Genomic DNA, 17,046 nt, shown 5'->3' on the forward strand with positions numbered 1-17,046 from the left:
GCACTTCCCCGGCTGCTCCAGATCTCCTGACCTTTGTCCCGGGCTCCCCCCGCCAGTGTCACCCCGGCGGTGACGCAGCGGAGGGGACCGGCCTCCCTCGCTGTCACCCGGAGCGGCGCAGGGACAGGAGCAGCCACAGGTTACGTAATGAACGAGCTTCAGAGCGCCTGCACGGCGGCTGCTCCGAGCCACGGGATGCGCTCCCAAACTGGGGGAACACCGGGAGAGGGCGGCGCGGCTCCCCGCGCCCTCCTGCAGCACCCACCGGGATGCAGCAGCACCCACCGGGATGCAGCAGCGCCCACCGGGATGGAGCAGCACCCACCGGGATGGAGCAGCACCCACCGGGATGGAGCAGCACCCACCGGGATGGAGCAGCACCCACCGGGATGCAGCAGCACCCACCGGGATGCAGCAGCACCCACCGGGATGCAGCAGCACCCACCGGGATGGAGCAGCACCCACCGGGATGGAGCAGCACCCACCGGGATGGAGCAGCACCCACCGGGATGCAGCAGCACCCACCGGGATGGAGCAGCACCCACCGGGATGCAGCAGCACCCACCGGGATGCAGCAGCACCCACCGGGATGGAGCAGCACTCACCGGGATGCTGCTCCGGGAGCACATCCCCACCACAGGGTCTGCAAGGGCTCTGCAACCCCAGGAATTCAGTCCCCTTGTAGGATTTCATATGGGATTTGCAGGGACAGCACCCCATATCCTCCAGCAGCACCTACAGGGATGCAGCAGCACCCACAGGGATGCTGCTCCGGGAGCACATCCACAGCTGCAGGGTCTGCGACCCCAGGAATTCAGTTCCCTTGTAGGATTTCATATGGGATTTGCAGGGACAGCACCCCACATCCTCCAGCAGCACCCACAGGGATGCTGCTCCGGGAGCACATCCCCAGCTGCAGGGTCTACAACCCCAGGAGTTCAGTCCCTTTGTAGGATTTCGTATTGGGTTTTTCAGGAGGGGTGGGGAAGTGACAGGGACAGCACCCAGGGACAGGCACAGCAGCTGGAAATTTTTTAATTTGGGGGTATCTGGGTCTGTCCTGGTGGAGGGCCATAGCCAGGCAGCACAGCTTTGATTTGGAGCACAGAATCCCAAAATGCATCCAGCCAGGAGGGGATCACTCGACAAAGGAACAAGTATCCAGGGGAGAAGTGCCACGTTAACCTGAGACAGGAGGTGACACGGTGACACGGTGAGGGGCAGCAGCAGTGCCATGTGCTGCCAGCTCCAGGCACATCCAGGGACCCGCAGGGAACAGGGTGTGGGGTGAGGGCAGCCTCACCCTGCACACAAACCTCAGCAGAGCCAAGGGGTCTGAGAGAGAACAGAGTGTAACCAACAGGAGCACCCCAACACCATGTATCTACCCCAGAACTCAACACCTGGCACTTGCCAGCCTTTATTCCTCCTGGAAAGGCATCTCAAACTACCCAAAGATCAGGTACCCCACAAATTCCCCATTCAATTCATTCCCAAAAACCCCACCTGCAGCCCCCCGTCCAAACAGGTTCCGCCTGTTGTGGCTGCAAGGAAACAAATCCACACACAGCTTAATGTGGCACCGCTAGAAACATTCCCTGTGCCTTCCACCAGAGGAATCCACTGCTGGGAGAGAAATGGCCACGATTTGCTGCTAGAAGAACACACCCAGAGGAGCAGCTTCAGCATTGGTTAAAAATAAAAAACATTCTGCCAGCTGAATTCGCAGCTGGGAAATCAATGGCCACGATTTGCTGCAGCATCCCTACAAGAACGAGCTGCACAAGGATGTGCCACTGATCCAGGGCTGGATCACACACACGTCCAACACACACAGGCTCCCCAGAGCTCATTCCCTGCAGGCAGCGCTCCCCAAATCCCGAGGAATCCACCCCCTCCTCGGCGCTGGCAGACAAAGGGAAAGGCCGTGCCTGCTCCTCTGCTGCAGCCTCCAAGGGAAAACCCTTCCTCAGGGACACGTACCTGCAGCACATCCCAGCCAGGAGCCGGCACGGATCCCAGCACTGCCACATGCCAGGGGCTGTGGGCGACGCTCCCGTGGATTCCAGAGGCAGGGATGCATGAGCTGCCTCATGTGCAAGGCAGCCTGGAGCAGACTGCAGCACACACACACACACACACACAGACTCCCCAGAGAAAGGGCTGGGGATTGCTTCCCTCTGGATGTGGCCTGTGAAGGGTGTGGAAAGGGCAGCTCTCCCCATCCCTTTGGGCTCTGTGTTTTGGAAAGACGATGAGAACACGTATTCCAGCCGGGTGATAAGACTCAGGCAGCTGAAGCCTCCCTAAGATCTGCTCCAGTTTTAGCTCTGCCCTTGCATCTGATTTCACGGGAAGGCAAAAGGAAGGAACGAGCAGAAATGCTGTCCAGCAAGGGATGCAGAATTCCACAGCTGGAATAAATGGTTCCCTACACCTCAGGCAACAGGCACTGCAGGCAGCAATCTGCACTCTGTCAGAGACAGCTTTGCCCGTGTTTTAAGGAGCCAGAATTGGCTTGAACACAGACACTGCCAAAACCAGGGCTTCACCTAGAGGTCAAAACAAATGAAACTCGACTCAGCTCTGACAACGAATTGAGCCTCAGGATTTCAGGAAATTAAATAAAGGATGCAGCACAGAACAAAACCAGCCCTCCCTGCACTGCCTGGTAAATAACTTCCGTTCCATGGTAACACAGAATTCCAGCGTCAGTCCAGGCAGGTCTTTAGCCTAAAGCAGGAATTTTTACAGAGCTCAAATGGGTACAAGCTGCCAGAATTCCTCCCAAAATAACCAAGTGCCAACAGTCTGCTAGAAGTTCCTTTCTCTAACCACACACCTGGCTGTTTATCTGCCATGCCAGGTGCATTTGGAACGGGACCATTCCCAGGACACACAGCCCAGATCACTGAGGTTCCTTGCAAGTCCAAAAGCAACACCCTGACCCTCACAATACCCACTGAATCCAAGCATCAATCCAAACAAACAGCCAGGTTTAAATCAAATCAATATCCATGCTGCAGTTCCTGAACCTACAAAGTACCAACTTTTGCTTTTAAATCCTCATGAAGTATAAAATTCCACATGTTCCTGGAGCAGCAAACAGCCCAACACTGTCCAGGGCAAGCCCTGACACCAAGATAAAAGTGAACAACAACAACAACAGCACAAGATAGTTCTGCAGCAGAGAGTGGAATGGAATTGGAGTCCCTGGCAGGGAGCCCTCCCCGCGCTCTTTGGCCAAGTCCAAGTGTTGAACAGATCTGATCTGCAGGAACACGAGAATGGACCCTTTCACACCAGAGTTAGGGGGCAGGTGGGGGAGTCTCACATTAAATTTACCCAAAGTTAGAGATCCTTTCAGTTAGAAGGATCAGATAAGTGAGCACGTGGCAGATGCTGTCACGCCGTGGTATCTCAGCCAGGGAACCTCCACAAAATCCCCCAACAAATGACTGAATTGAGAGAGGACATTCCCTCCGTTACCTGAGGTTAAAGGGAGTAAAATAACACCAAAATAAGAGTGCAGCTTCTGAGAGGCATGCAGAGGTATAGAGTGTGTTTGTTCAGGAAGCAGAGCACCTCCCAGGGAAGGGAAGAGCTGCAATTCCCTCTCACTGTTATCAGCACAACCAGGCACAGCCACGAGTCCAAACTACCTCCTTTTCTTTCAACAGAGAGAGGAGGAAACCAGCTTTTCACTCCAGGTGGATAAAGTTCATGGCCTTAAGCTGAAGGAGGGCAGGTTTAGATTAGAAGCTGGGCAGAAGTTCTTCCCTGTGAGGGTGGTGAGGGCTTGGCACAGGGTGCTCAGAGAAGCTGTGGCTGCCCCATCCCTGGAAGCATCCACAGCCAGGTTGGGATAGAGGAAGGGGTTCCTTGCACACAGAACCTCCAGCATCACCGGACAGCACAGACAGAGCCAAAGAAGACCCTGCAGACAGCCAGGACTCCGTGCAGCAGAGCAGAAATCCTCTGTGGAGCAGCCCTGCAGAGCCCAGAGCACATCTGTGCCTCCCTGCCCTCAGCTGGGCTCGAACCACAGCGGCACCAACAGCTTCACAGCATCACTGCCCCACAGTGCAACCTCCCAGCCACACGCTGCTGGGCTGGAAAGGAATTTTTTCACATTCAGGAGAGGCTCAAAAGGATCTTTCATTACGTTCAGGACTCTGTGCAGTCACTCTGGGGCTGGTTTCTAAGCAGGGACCTTGTCCCAGCGCCAGGCTGGGCACGCTCAACCACCACTGTCCAGGCTAAAATTGGAGGCATTTGTCCAAATTTCCTTTAGCAGATGATTAGTCCTGCTTAAGCATCCCCATAATTTATGGAGACAATGCACTGGGAAGTCCAACCAGTGTCAGGAGCAACGAGCTAAACTCTGTGGGCTTCACATGAGGTAACAGCTGAACTCCATCCAAAAATTTGCCTTTCAGCTGATACAAGTGGATTGTCAGGTGACTCTGTGCACCCATGTCACTGCTTATGAAACCAGAGCCCTGATGTACAAATACCAGAAGACATCCAGGTTTTGTTCTATTTTAAACAAGAATTTGATACAAGATACCGCCTCGGAAGCTAGAAATTAAAATTCAGCAAGAATCAGCAACAATTCATTGAACAAAACAGATGGGCCTGAAGTACTTTGCAAGTGGCATTTATGGAGTTATTTAATCTGCCACTAAAACTTCAGAAAGGAGCGCAGCAGCTCTACAACAGCTCACTACAAGGAAAACTGTACCCCAGCAGGACTGGTTGGAAGTGCTGATGGAAACTTTTGAACTCAGAGACAACACAGGCAGAAAAAAAGGAAAAAATGCCAGGCTTGGTTCTATTATTTAAAGGTGCAAAAGGCAACAAAGACCCTCTGAACGCTCGGCCTGTGCGGTTACTGTCCCCACACACCAGTTTTGAGGTGCTGATGATCCACACAGCAACTGAAAGTTCATTTCTCAACCCTCCAGAGGAGCAGCCAGCTGGCACAAGTGAAGGTCTCCACAGATGTCCAGCGGCAGGAGAGCCCAGAGTGCACAACCTGTCCCAGCAAGAGCGTCTTTGGCAACGGCATAAACGCTTCACAAGATCAATAAGGTCACACAAACCTGCCCTCACAAACCCTTTGGCAGCTGAGTAAATCCTGCATTTTAATCATGATTGTTCCCCGAGAACTGCTCTGCAGCAAAGCCCCTCGCCTCAGAGAACGAGCCACCTCTGTTTTAATCCTGTAGGAAAATCACCAGCAAGTGGAAAGATTTTTGGCAGCTTCTTCCACAAGATATGCTCCCTTGGACCTGCACCTTGTGTCAAAGGGTACAGAACCGCCTGTGAATTCACCTCTGTCACTTTACAGAGTGTGGCACCTTTGTGATCACCAAAAGGAAGCTGGAAGCAAGAGCACCTCTGTTCCATTACGTGACCGTCACAGGGTGACTCCAGGCAAGTTGTTGAACTTGTCTCTGCTGTTGTCTTTGCCTCAGTTTCTCCATCTGTAAACATGATTTAGAAATCTCCTGATGAAAGGGACAACCATCCTGAAAAGTATTTCAGCTCATCCGAGTTTATCTCAGAAAAACAGCCCATAATGGAGTAACTTTTTTTCTATTTGAATTGGCATTTCTCTCCAATTTAACTCAAAAGTCAAGTGCTCCCCAAAGGGACTGCCAAAGTAAGCAGGTTACAACAGAGGTGCCCAAGGCTGCACACTTCTTGCACTGGGGCTCTCTGGTGCCAGGCACTATCCTGGAAGTTTCTTGCTCTGATTTTGTCCATTTACACACTTGTGGTTAGGTGCTCATTCAATTTTTTCTTCTGCTCCTAAGATATATATTTACAGTTACAGTTTCCTGCTTCAAAATTACCTTTTGTGCTGCCAAATCATTGCAGCTGGCAGGAATGGAAAGGTAACCCTCTGTAAATTTGCTTTAAGGTTTTGCATCAGTTGTGCAAGTGCCAGCTGGCTGAACGTGCCCAGCAGCCTGGCCACCACAGCCCTGTCAAGCACAGACCAACGTCCCCCTTCTGCCCCAAACTGGGAGTTTGGGACCGTGTGTTCCCAGAGGCTTCTCCCTGAAGTGGGAAGGCAGCCACCAAAAAAAAAAGGGAGAAAATACGATTCCCTAACCTGCACAAGCAAAGCAACCAGTGAAACACAAGAACAAGGATTAGCTGGTTGTGTAAATACCTCCCACTGGTCAGTAAACCTTTCTGGAATCAAACACTCCTTCAAGAGCAGCACAGAGAAGGCAGTGAGGGATTGTCCAGCAGAAACTGGAGTGGGACTCACACTGTCCTGCGTGTCCCTGGAAGAGCAGACCTCCTGGAATACGGCAAACAAATGAAGGATACGCGGGAGAGTGAAGCAACACTGACCACGCACTGAGAAACTGTGACCTGCACACGAGAAGTGCCCAGAGTAGAACAGGGAAAATCCAACAGGCACATCCCATTACTGGAATGCAAATCAGCACCACTTAAAAATGAAGGGACCTTTGGACAAGGAAACACCACGACCTCCAAAGCCCAGCTCGTGGCTCATTCACAAAGAGCCAGGAGTGGGGCAGCCCTGAGACCAACCCCGAGCTCAGGCAGCAGTGACCACACTAAACCTTGGTTTAACTGCAGGACTCCAATCCTTACTACAACCATCACAAATTTCCCTGTCCAAACCAAACAAATTCCAGCATGGAGCCACTGATCCTACCCACTGCCAAACCTCTGGCTACACTTAAAGCAGAAAATCCCGTGCAAAGACAAAATAAGCAAATATTGTTCTTGCTCTCAACAAACAGGGCCCAGGAAAACCACACACGAGTGAAAACTTTGAGTATCTCAGTGAAGACACTTGCATTTTCTGAAAGCCAGGACAAGGCAGGCAAGGTGCTTAAGGAATTTAGGCACAAATATTTCAGAACTGAAGGAAAATGGAAGGGTTTGATACAGAGAAACAAACAAGAGGTCATTCAGAAACAGAACACGCATCTTGGCAAAACAAAAACATTTGAAGCCAAACAAATCAAGCCATAAAACTGAACCTTTGGATTATCTTTGGACTTGACAGGGTAAAAAAGACTGGAGAACTACTTGTCCATACCTCATATGGCTGGCCAGGCCATCCTGAGGGTTTGGAAGGCCCAGATCCGACAGGGAATCGGAGCAGACGGACGCGGGGGACAAAGACCTCTCCTTCTCCTCCAGCAGGTCCAGTTTCACCAAGGAGCTGGTCTCATCTTCAGAGTTATCCTCTGACACAGAGCCGATGATGAAGCGGGAGTGAGCGTTGGCATCCAGGGCTTTGTTGGCTTCTGAAGATTCCTCCATGGCTCCCCCAAACTGGGCTCTCAACACTGTAAGGGGCGAAGGAAAGGGAAAAAAACCACACCTGGGGTGAATAGCTGCCCTTGGAGAGGACAAAGCAAGGTTCACTGATGGGAAATGCAATGTTTAAAGGTCAGAGAAGAACCCTGAGTCCAGGATCCAAAACTCTTCTGCTCTAAGCACTGACTTCCCTGTTTGCACAGGGACTCCGAGATTCACCAGCTGCAGGACCTCCCACCCCAGACAAAGCTGCAGGAGGCACTTAAAGGAGAAATAAAACCACCAAAATAACTCCACACACCAGACCCAAAACCTACAGACAAAGGCAGGGAACGCTGAGAATCGAAAATCACAGGATCAGAGAAGCCCTGACTGGTTTGGGTCAGAAGGGACCTTAAATCTCATCTCATCCCACCCCCTGCTATGGGCAGGGACACCTTCCACCAGTCCAGGCTGCTCCTGGCCTTGGAAACGTCCAGGGATGGGTCTTTTCCAGTATTCCAGCAGGGAATACAGAAAGCATTTCCTTAAAAACCAGAAAAGGAAAAAAAAAATTCAACTGAGAAAGAGCCATGAGAGATGTGGAAAACAAAGGTGGGATGGGGAATAAACACTTGATACCCCCTGCTCTGCCTGACTTTGCTGCACTTACATGACAACTACACCCAGCTGGAAACACCTCATCAGGAAATGAGGAAGGCACTAACCTCTCGATATCCGCGCAATCTGAGCAGTGAGCCACTTCCAAAACGAACTGGAAAAGAAAAGAATTAGGCAGTAAGCATTAGGGTTATAATGAAGCATATTCCATGCGGGTTTTCCTGTTTGTACCATGAAAAAAGCCCCAGGGACACCAGGACTGCCTCGTTTGCTCCAGGTACAGATTAACCCAGGAGCTAAACCCGAGTCCAAGGTGGCACATCCTGCTGGTCCATCCTTCTGGAATCTTCTGAAAGACCCGGCCCTCCCACCTGCCAGTTCACTCCTGTCAAACCTTTCCTGTCACTTTCTGCACCCGCTGGCTGATTCCAGCTGACTCCCAAGGAGTATATCCCAGTAAAAACCTCATCAGCCCTGCTAATTACAGCCACGAGGACGCAGCAGCACAATCAGCTGGACGACGGGAACGCGACAGGGCACAAAAACCTGGCCCCTGGTGTCACACAAATGGGACATGACGGGGCCTCTAATGAGGGCCCAGACAAGGATTTACAGCCAGAGCAATCCCTAAGCACCACACTCCTGCTTTCCATCAGTAACTGAGAAGGAAAAACTCATCCAACTGGCTCATGCACTTTTGCCATGAATGTACTTGGCTGAATTATTTAGATCAAGTCCTGTGTTGACATCACTCCTCCCACAAACTCCAGTTGCCCTGGGGCCACGGGCACTTCATTTGACAGAGGCGTCATTAACCATTTTATAACTGAAAAGCCACAAATATCTGTCTGACACGGACATTAAAAGCATTAAAAAAATCTCTTTTTTGAGGGTAGAGATGAGAAGAAGGGGAAGCGTGACCAGAAAGTTCCCCTGTCCACCTGTGATGTGCAAGCTAAACCGTGCAGGGAGGTTTATTTCTTCACCTGAGGTGCTCAGACAGCACAAATCCAATTCTGTTTGTGCATACAGAGATGCAGACAGTATTTACGTGGATATTTATCCTGGCATCAGATCACTCCTAAAGATTTTCACCCAGACAGATTTACTGCTGGCACAATCACCAGAGCTGAAGAGGTTGGGACGCAGCCAAACTAACTTCAACCCCACTTCATCGAAGAAAAACCTTTCCTAATTTCACTAACTAATATATTAATAACCAAGTTTCAAGGTTTTGGGGGTTTTTTAATTTTTTTTGGAAGCAGAGAGGAGCAGGAAGTGAAGTGTTTCACTCAAATATTCCATGAGAAACCATCCACCCAACGCCAGGCACCGCCACGCTCACACAACCTCACTCCAACACCTTGCTTGTCCAATTCAGCTCCAAAAAACCCCAGTTGTTATCCATGAAACCCCACACTCAGATCCACTTCCCAAGCCCTGGGAGCCCAGTCCCACAGGCAGGAGTTCTGCTGGGGTTGTGCAATCAGCGCTGGGCTGGAGCGATAAGCTCAGCTTGTTCTCAGCACACCAAGAGTCCTCGTTGATAATTAAATTAATTCCAGCATTGTCTGGGGCTAAATTACACCGGGACTTTCTCAGAGATCTCCTCACCGAAGCCTCTGGGTTTCAGTGCTGTGAGTGGAACACACAAGGCTGTGCACTGTACACCGGTAGATTGCATACATTGAAATATAAAGGTTAATTTTACATATATATATATAACTATAGAGGCGAATTACGTATAAATATAGAGGTGTATTACACACACAAAAATACACTTCTATTATCTATATACATATAGAGTGATATTTTATAAATATATTATCCATAGACCTATAGAGGCACATTTTATAAATATACTTGTAATATCTACACACACAGAGGTGTATTTCATATATATACAAACACAGAGGTATGTTACATATCTCCAGATAAAGGAGGATGTTATATATATACAAATAAAGGAGTGTATCACATATATACAAATAAAGGGGTATATTTCTGCACCTCTGCATATTGTATTGGCTCTCTGAAATGCAACTGCCACAGCTCCATTTTTACACAAGCACCTGGAATCCAGCTGAGCACCAAGATAAATTCCTGTGCCACAAACCACTGCAAACGCACTGCTTGTCTCAATAAGGCTCAAGTGGACCCTACAACCCAAAATCATCCAGATCCTCAGCTGTGCACAGCCCCTGCACTCCCTCCTGCAGGTGCCAAAGGCCTGTCCAACAGGTACCTTCTGCAGAGACTGAGAAAAACCTGCAGTTTATGGAAGGATGGGGATTGAGAGCTCACCCCTGTGATGATGTAAGGACAGGTAACAGCACTGAGCCTGCTCAGATGCAGAAACACATTTAGGCACAGCTGGATCTACACAGACTCACTGTGCTTCCCTTCAGCTCCAGCTCCCAGCTCTGCATTCAACACTGAACACCCAACTCGTGTCCCCGCTACCAGCAACGAAAACTCTGCAACCCAAACCCAGAAGGTGTTGTGTCTGCTTTTGCTCGAGGTGAAACAAACCCCACTTCCCTCCTCCACAGCTCTGCTGCTACCATTAGTCACATCTTTGCCTTGACAGTGAAATGCACTGCGTAAGAATACCAGACTTCAGAAGTTCTACAACAGCTCCACTTTAAAACCACTTTCAATGCTGTAAAATACGCCCAGGCATGAAACTTGGGCAATGACAGGTGGGAATTAAAGTTTCCTGTTTTTCTCTAAGCCATCCCGCTCCGAAGACAAATCCACAACTGAAGAGGACATCAGAATTTCAATGGGCTCTTTCAAAGAATCAGAGTAACACCTCTACCAAATTGATATGGTAGAAATTAATAAAACTAGTTGTATTCAAATGTCCCCTGATTAAAGCCCAGGGAGCTGTGGCATTGCTGATCAACGTGAATCACTTTAAATTTGTGCTCTCACAGCTCTCCCTGGAGAAACACAGAAAACAACGGAGAGAAAAAAAAAAAAGTTAAAACTGAATTAAAATAGAGTCTCTTCTCCTGACCACAGAAAAACCAGCAGTGTGCTCACCTATACCAGGGTTGGGGGGGGAGTTCCAGGTCGGGAGAGAAGGGATGGCTCCTGCCCCAGAGGGTTCCCAGCTCCCAACAGCCTCGGTGGCTCCCTGGCCACGCTGTTTTAACCCACGCTGGCCCCACCTGAGCCTGCCTCCTGGTTAATCATTGGGCATTGCCTCACTGCCGGCCCAAAACGGCCTGGGCACAGAGCAAACAGCCCCAGAGGAGCTGGAGGAAAGGCTCCTCACCTGCTCCTCACCTGTTCCACGTCCACTGTGTGCTGCTGGGAGCAGCTCGGGCTCCACAGCACGAGATCCAGAGCTGATGGAGAGTGTCCAAAGGAGGGACACGAGGATGGGGAAGGGTCTGGAGGGGCCTCAGGAGGAGGGCACTGGGTTTGTTCAGCTGCAGGAGGCTGAGGGGACACTCACCGAGGGCTGCTGGTCTGATTTCTGCTCCCTGTGACAGGGACGGGACCCGAAGGAGCGGCTGGAGCTGTGCCAGGGCAGGGTTAGGCTGGATACTGGGAGAGAAACAACTACCTAGAACTTTCCACCTGTGGATGCAGAATCACAGAATCGTGGAATACCCTGAGTTGGAAGGGACCCACAGGGATTATCCAGTCTGACTCCCAGCCCTGCCCAGACCCCCCAGCAATCCCAGCCTGGGCATCCCTGGCAGCTCCTGGAGCTCTGGCAGCCTCAGGCTGTGCCCATTCCCTGGGGAGCCTGGGCAGTGCCCAGCACCCTCCAGGGGAAGAAGAACTGTTTCCTATTATCCAGCCTAAACCTCTATAGAGACCAAAATAAGAGCCTGTATTTACAGCTATCCCAGCTTGCTAAAACACTCGAGACTGTCTAAATCCCACTGTCTTTCAGAGATTTTGGCATCGCTTAAACAGTTTGCTGAGTATTTCCTGCCTGCTAAAGTGGAACAGACACCACTCACGCTTCGGATACTTTCTAACACAGTAAACTTCATTTTAAACTTCTTCAAGAATATTTAGGAGAAGAAAGGGGCAAGAACAATTTGGAACAACAATTTGGTTTGCTCTGCCAATCTGCCTTTAAAACTTCACTGCTTTTGAGCATCTCAGGGCTGCTCTCAGCCCCTCGGCAGAACTAGACCCAAACTGATCCCCGGGATCCTGAAATCCCCGCAGGGATAGCAGAAGGATGAGATGGAGGAGGGATGCCCGGGGCTCCAGCCGCGGAGCTCCAGCCCCGCGGGGCGCTCGGTGCCGGACCCGCCGCCGCCCACGTGTTGTTTGTTTCAGGGGACGGGGTGAGCGGCGAGGCCACGCGAGCGGGGCACCGGCGGCTCCGGGGGCGGCACCGGCCGCGCTGGCCCGGACGGAGCGCGCGGTACCGGGAGGGGAGCGGGCGGCGGCTCCTCCGGCGGGCAGGGGCGGCCCCGGCCCGGGAGACCCCGGCCCGTCCCCGGCTCAGCTCGGCCCAGCGCTGCTCCGCTCGGCTCGGCGTGCCGCCACCTCCCGCCGGCACGGCACGGCACGGCACGGCTCGGCTCGGCATGGCACGGCTCGGCTCGGCATGGCACGGCCCGGCCACCTCCCGCCGGCGCGGCGCCCGGCCATGTCCCGCCCGCCCGGTACGGCATGGCCCGGCCATCCCCCGCGGCACGGCCGGCCCCGCCCGGCCCGGCCCGGCCCGGCCCCGCCGCCCGCCGCTGCCCCGCGCCCCCCGCGCTCCCCGGCGCGCCCCCCCCGGCGCGGCCCCGCCCTCACCTCACGGTGCCGGTGCAGCGGAGGCGCCGCGGGCCCCCGGCCTGGCGCTCCCCGCGCGGCCCCGCCCCGGCCCCGCCCCTCCCTGCCCGGCCCCGCCCCCGCACCGCCCCCCGGTGGTGTGATCGGGGTTACCTCGGGTCAGGCCCCGCGCGCCCCGCCCCGCGCGCGCCACGCCCCCTTCCCTGCTCCCATTGGCCGCCGCCCGGGCCGCGGCGGGGGGCGTGACCAATGGGGCGGCGCGGCGGGGGCGGGGCCCGTGGGGCGATGCCCGTGGCCTGAGCGCCGGGCGGGGCCGCGCCCGGGCTCGAACCCGCGACCCCCGGGACCGCCGGGACCGCCGGGACCCCGCCGCACCGGGAACGGGAGCATCGCTCCTGGGAGGGAAGGCCGACGGGGCTGGGCCTCCTCAGCCTCCACCAGAGGTGACCGAAGGGACCTCGTCAGTGCCCATCGGTGTCCGTGGTGGGGGTGCCAAGCTGGGCCGGGTTCTCGGCGGTGCCCAGCAACAGCACGAGAGGAGACAGGCAGGAAGTGATGCGCACAGTTCCACCTGAACATGAGGGGGAACTTCCCCCCTGTGCAGGTGATGCTGTGCGGGAACAGAGACCAGGCAGGGTGTGGAGTGTCCTCACTGGGGATACTCCGGAATGGTGTGGACGCAGCCCTGTGCCGTGTGCTGTGCCGTGACTCTCCTGCAGCAGGGAGGTGGGACCCTGTGTTCCCCCCAGGCCATCCTGTGAGTGTGGAGACCTCAGCACGAGGTCCCCGCGTGGCTCGAGGACAGTGCCCTGTCCCCGCCTTGGCACAGGCAGGGAGGACAGAGCTGATAACAGGTGGTGAGGACACGGTGAAGCAGAGCCAGGCACTGCCAGTGCCTCTCCTGCTTGTCTTTGACCTTCAGCCGCTTGTTCTGTCGAAGGGCAGTGGTTTAAAGAACTACCCCTCTTCCTTTTTTTCCCCACATTTTGTGTTTTATTTAAGCTCTGCGGCATTACAAGGCTGCTGAAATTCAAATGGAGTGAGTGACACAAGTTGAAATCCTAATGCTGCTGGACGTGGTGACCTGTGCAGGCTGATCCTGCTGGAGGTGCCAGGGACCCCAAGGATCTGCACAGAAGTGGGATCCACTGTCCCAAACCAGAGATAATTTCCACCAAGGCAGTGGTCAGAAGGTGTGAGACCCTGCAGGGAACTAACACTGACCTGGGAGCACGTGCTGGGATGGGTGCCTACTGCAGGCAAGAATTACCCAGCCAGAAAATCCAACTTGGGGCTTTGTAGTAAATAAAATTATTGGGGGAACAGACCATATTCTCACATCCACTTGGGCTAAATCTGGAAAATTTGGGGGCATGGACACTTTTATTTATACCTCTGTAGACATAAATACATAGATACAGATGTGCCTTTTACATAAAGAATCTTCCTCTGATTCAGTATTTCATGAAGGAGCTAAAGAGAAGGGGTTTGGTGTTAGTTAATCATCTCCAGTGCTAAATCCCAGCTCCTGCAGAGTGAGGGGGAGTGCTTGGCTTGCGAGGGGTTGGTCCCAAATCACTGATAATCACTATACACAGAACTCACCAAACCAGGAGATTACGACAGGTGCTGAGTTCATCCTGGCTGCTGTTCCCAGAGCTCCAGGCGTGCTAAAACCTGCACCTGCACTCTGCCTGTCTGCCCAGCGCATCCATCCAGGTACAAACACTGTCCAAACACTGCTGGGGGAGGGATTGCTTCACACACTGAAATCCTGCAGCAACTCTTCCACTCAAGGGCAAAGAGAGGCACGAACACGTGGAAAGGAGCAAGTTAAATACTTTAACCTTAAGATTCCAGCATGGATTTGGAGGGAGGGTTTTTCTGGGCTATGAAGATGGTGAAGGGTCTGGACGGGAAGGCATGTGAGGGGAGGCTGAGGGCATTTGGAACGATCAGTTGGAGGAAAGTGAGGGCTGATCCTTGTGGGTCCCTTCCAACTCAGAAGATTCCACGATTCCATGAAATTAAACTACTAACAGTGGTGGAGTCCCCACCCCTGGAGCTGTCCAAGGAATGCCTGGATGTGGCACTCAGTGTTCTGAGTGATGATCTGAGAGGTCTTTTCCAACCTAAATGATTCTGGGATTCAAGTCTGGGCAGGAACAATCTGTGTTTTAATTGTTTCACCAGGGTTCAGACACACTTTCCAGCAGTTTTCTGTTAAATTTTTGAATCACAACCACCTTCTGCTTTGGAGGAGGGGTGGTAATTGCACGTCCTTTTCCTGTCCTGCTCCAAAACTGTTATTTACTCTCACTCCATAACTTCCAAGCATGTGCACTGTGAACTCATGCCACTCCGTTTTCTCAAAAAAAGGGAAGTTCAGCCTTAGTTAATCAACTCCAAAAAACGCAGGGGGGAAATGTTTTCACCTTTCCTGGTGACGCCAAGGGCCGGTCCCACCTCTCCTGACCAGGCTCTGGTGACACCCCCAGTGCAAACACAGCACAGATCACCCCAGGTGAGGGGGTCAGTGACACTGCCAGCCTGGCACCACCCGTGCCCTGCCAGCCCAGAAACAGACAGAAAGGTCACATCACTTTTCAAAAGCAAAATATTGACAGGCCAGCCCTCGGAGCTCATTTTGCTCTTGTTCCAAACATAAACACCTTAATTTAAATAGTATCAATGCTGATGAGGAAGTTTTCTGGATTCTCTAGAGCCTCGGCCACTTGAAATGTCAGCGGTTATTTGGGACCGAGCAGAAATATTTCATCTTTCCATGCTCGGGGACACACACGTGTGGTTACTTCGCACTCCATGGCCCGAAGCTCGGGAGGAAAAGGTGATTTCCACCGCCACCGTGTGTCCGAGGCAGAAAACGCCGATGCCGCATAAAAACTCCACCCAACAGCGTCTAGAAATCCCACCAGGACTCTGTGACTCACCTGCAGGGAGAGGCCTGATAACGCTCCCACTGACTTCTCTGGATTTGCTGGGCACAGCTGCCCCAAAACTGCTGTGTTTCACCTGGGGCTCAGCCTGCAGGCGAGCACAGGGAAAGCAGAAATCATCAGCAAATAATTTCAAATAGCAAATGAAAATTACCTCATTCACTAAAACCTCGGAGTAGCAGTGTGTGAGCACTGAATTCATTCCAAATTACCCACTTGGATGCTCTTGGAGTGCAACTGGAGTGACAAACGTGCTTGGAGAGAGGTTGGGAATTGAGCTGAGACCCTTTGGAGCCGTTTCACACGTGCCAGTGAGCAGCCACAGGGTGGTGGCACCTTCAGGCCTCTGCTAAGTTGGAAACCATTGGGGCAGACTTCAAAAAAAACAGATTTTTCCTATCACTGCTCCCTCCAGGAGCCATCAGTGGTCTGTGACTTCAGCTCAGGTCAGCCAGGAGATGTCGTGTCACTAAAAGGCTGGTCTGAAAAACCTGTAAGACTCCACAGATTTTAAATGTTCCTCATGAATATTTTTTCATCCCCATGCCAGAGGCATAACAGGAAGACCCTAAGCACAGAAATATCCGAAGTCCACGGAAAGCTGCAGGTTTCAGGACAGCACTTTTACCTTGCAGATCCACCACCTTTCCTCGGAACAGCAGGAACCAGCTGCTGAGAAGATTCCCATATGCTGATTCTTCCCATTAACCACCCAGAGTCCTAATTCCCAGATGCAGGAAAAACCTGTTAGCAGAAGCAATAAATAATTCATTGACATTCCAGACTTCCACCTCTCCCAAATCCTGAATTTTTTTTCCCAGAATTTTTCACATGTACTTGCAGCCAGGGCAAAAGGGAATAATTGCCAGTGTTTTTAATCTTGTTATTCAATAGTTCTGCCAAGGAGCAGGGATGGAGGAATGGTTTCAGACTGCCAGAGGGCAGGGTTAGACGGGAATATTGGGAAGGAACTGTGCCCTGTGAGGGTGGAGAGGCCCTGGCACAGGTTCCACATCCCTGGAAGTGTCCAAGGCCAGGCTGGATGGGGCTTGGAGCAGCCTGGGACAGTGGAAGGTGCTCCTGCCATTGCAGGGCGTGGGGCTGGACGATCCTTAAGGTCCCTTCCCACCCAAACCACCACTCTGGGATTGTCTCTCGTTATATCCTGTTCTAATCCCCCAGAAGGGCACTTCCTGCCGTACCTGTTTCACAAGGCCATCCGCAGCGCCATGGGAGAGCTCTTTCCCCATAAAAACCATCCCTTTGCCACCTGGAGAGCAGGCAGGATGCCCTCAAGGCCGAACCCCGCCGGGAGCCGGGGGAAAGCCGCTCCGGTGACTGCGGGCAGGAGCGCGGGGCTCTCTCGGGCCCTGGGGGCTCTTCCCCGCGGGACACCCGGCTGCCACGGCCGCTG

General features: G+C 52.7%; 1 protein-coding gene across 5 annotated transcripts in view; it reads right to left on the reverse strand.

Annotated features, from left to right (window-relative positions):
• The window catches only part of ACACA (acetyl-CoA carboxylase alpha), a 99,688-nt gene extending 86,921 nt beyond the window's left edge, over positions 1-12,767 (reverse strand). For 3 of the 5 annotated variants that reach the window (XM_066201958.1, XM_066201955.1, XM_066201957.1), the window contains exons 1-3: positions 10,966-10,994; positions 8,025-8,071; positions 7,094-7,346 (exon numbers count right to left, since the gene is read on the reverse strand). In XM_066201958.1, coding sequence (XP_066058055.1) covers positions 7,094-7,320 — 227 coding nt within the window. In that variant the 5' untranslated portion in view covers positions 7,321-7,346; positions 8,025-8,071; positions 10,966-10,994. Of the gene's footprint in view, positions 1-7,093; positions 7,347-8,024; positions 8,072-10,965; positions 11,034-12,696 lie in introns of those variants that run through there. The other 2 variants (XM_066201960.1, XM_066201961.1) reach the window with 2 other exon arrangements.
• Positions 12,768-17,046: the final 4,279 nt, after the last annotated feature.

This window comes from Chamaea fasciata, unplaced genomic scaffold (assembly GCF_029207755.1).
Source record: "Chamaea fasciata isolate MVZ Bird 193981 ecotype frontalis unplaced genomic scaffold, bChaFas1.0.hap1 SCAF_21, whole genome shotgun sequence".
NCBI classification, from domain to species: Eukaryota; Metazoa; Chordata; class Aves; order Passeriformes; family Sylviidae; genus Chamaea; species Chamaea fasciata.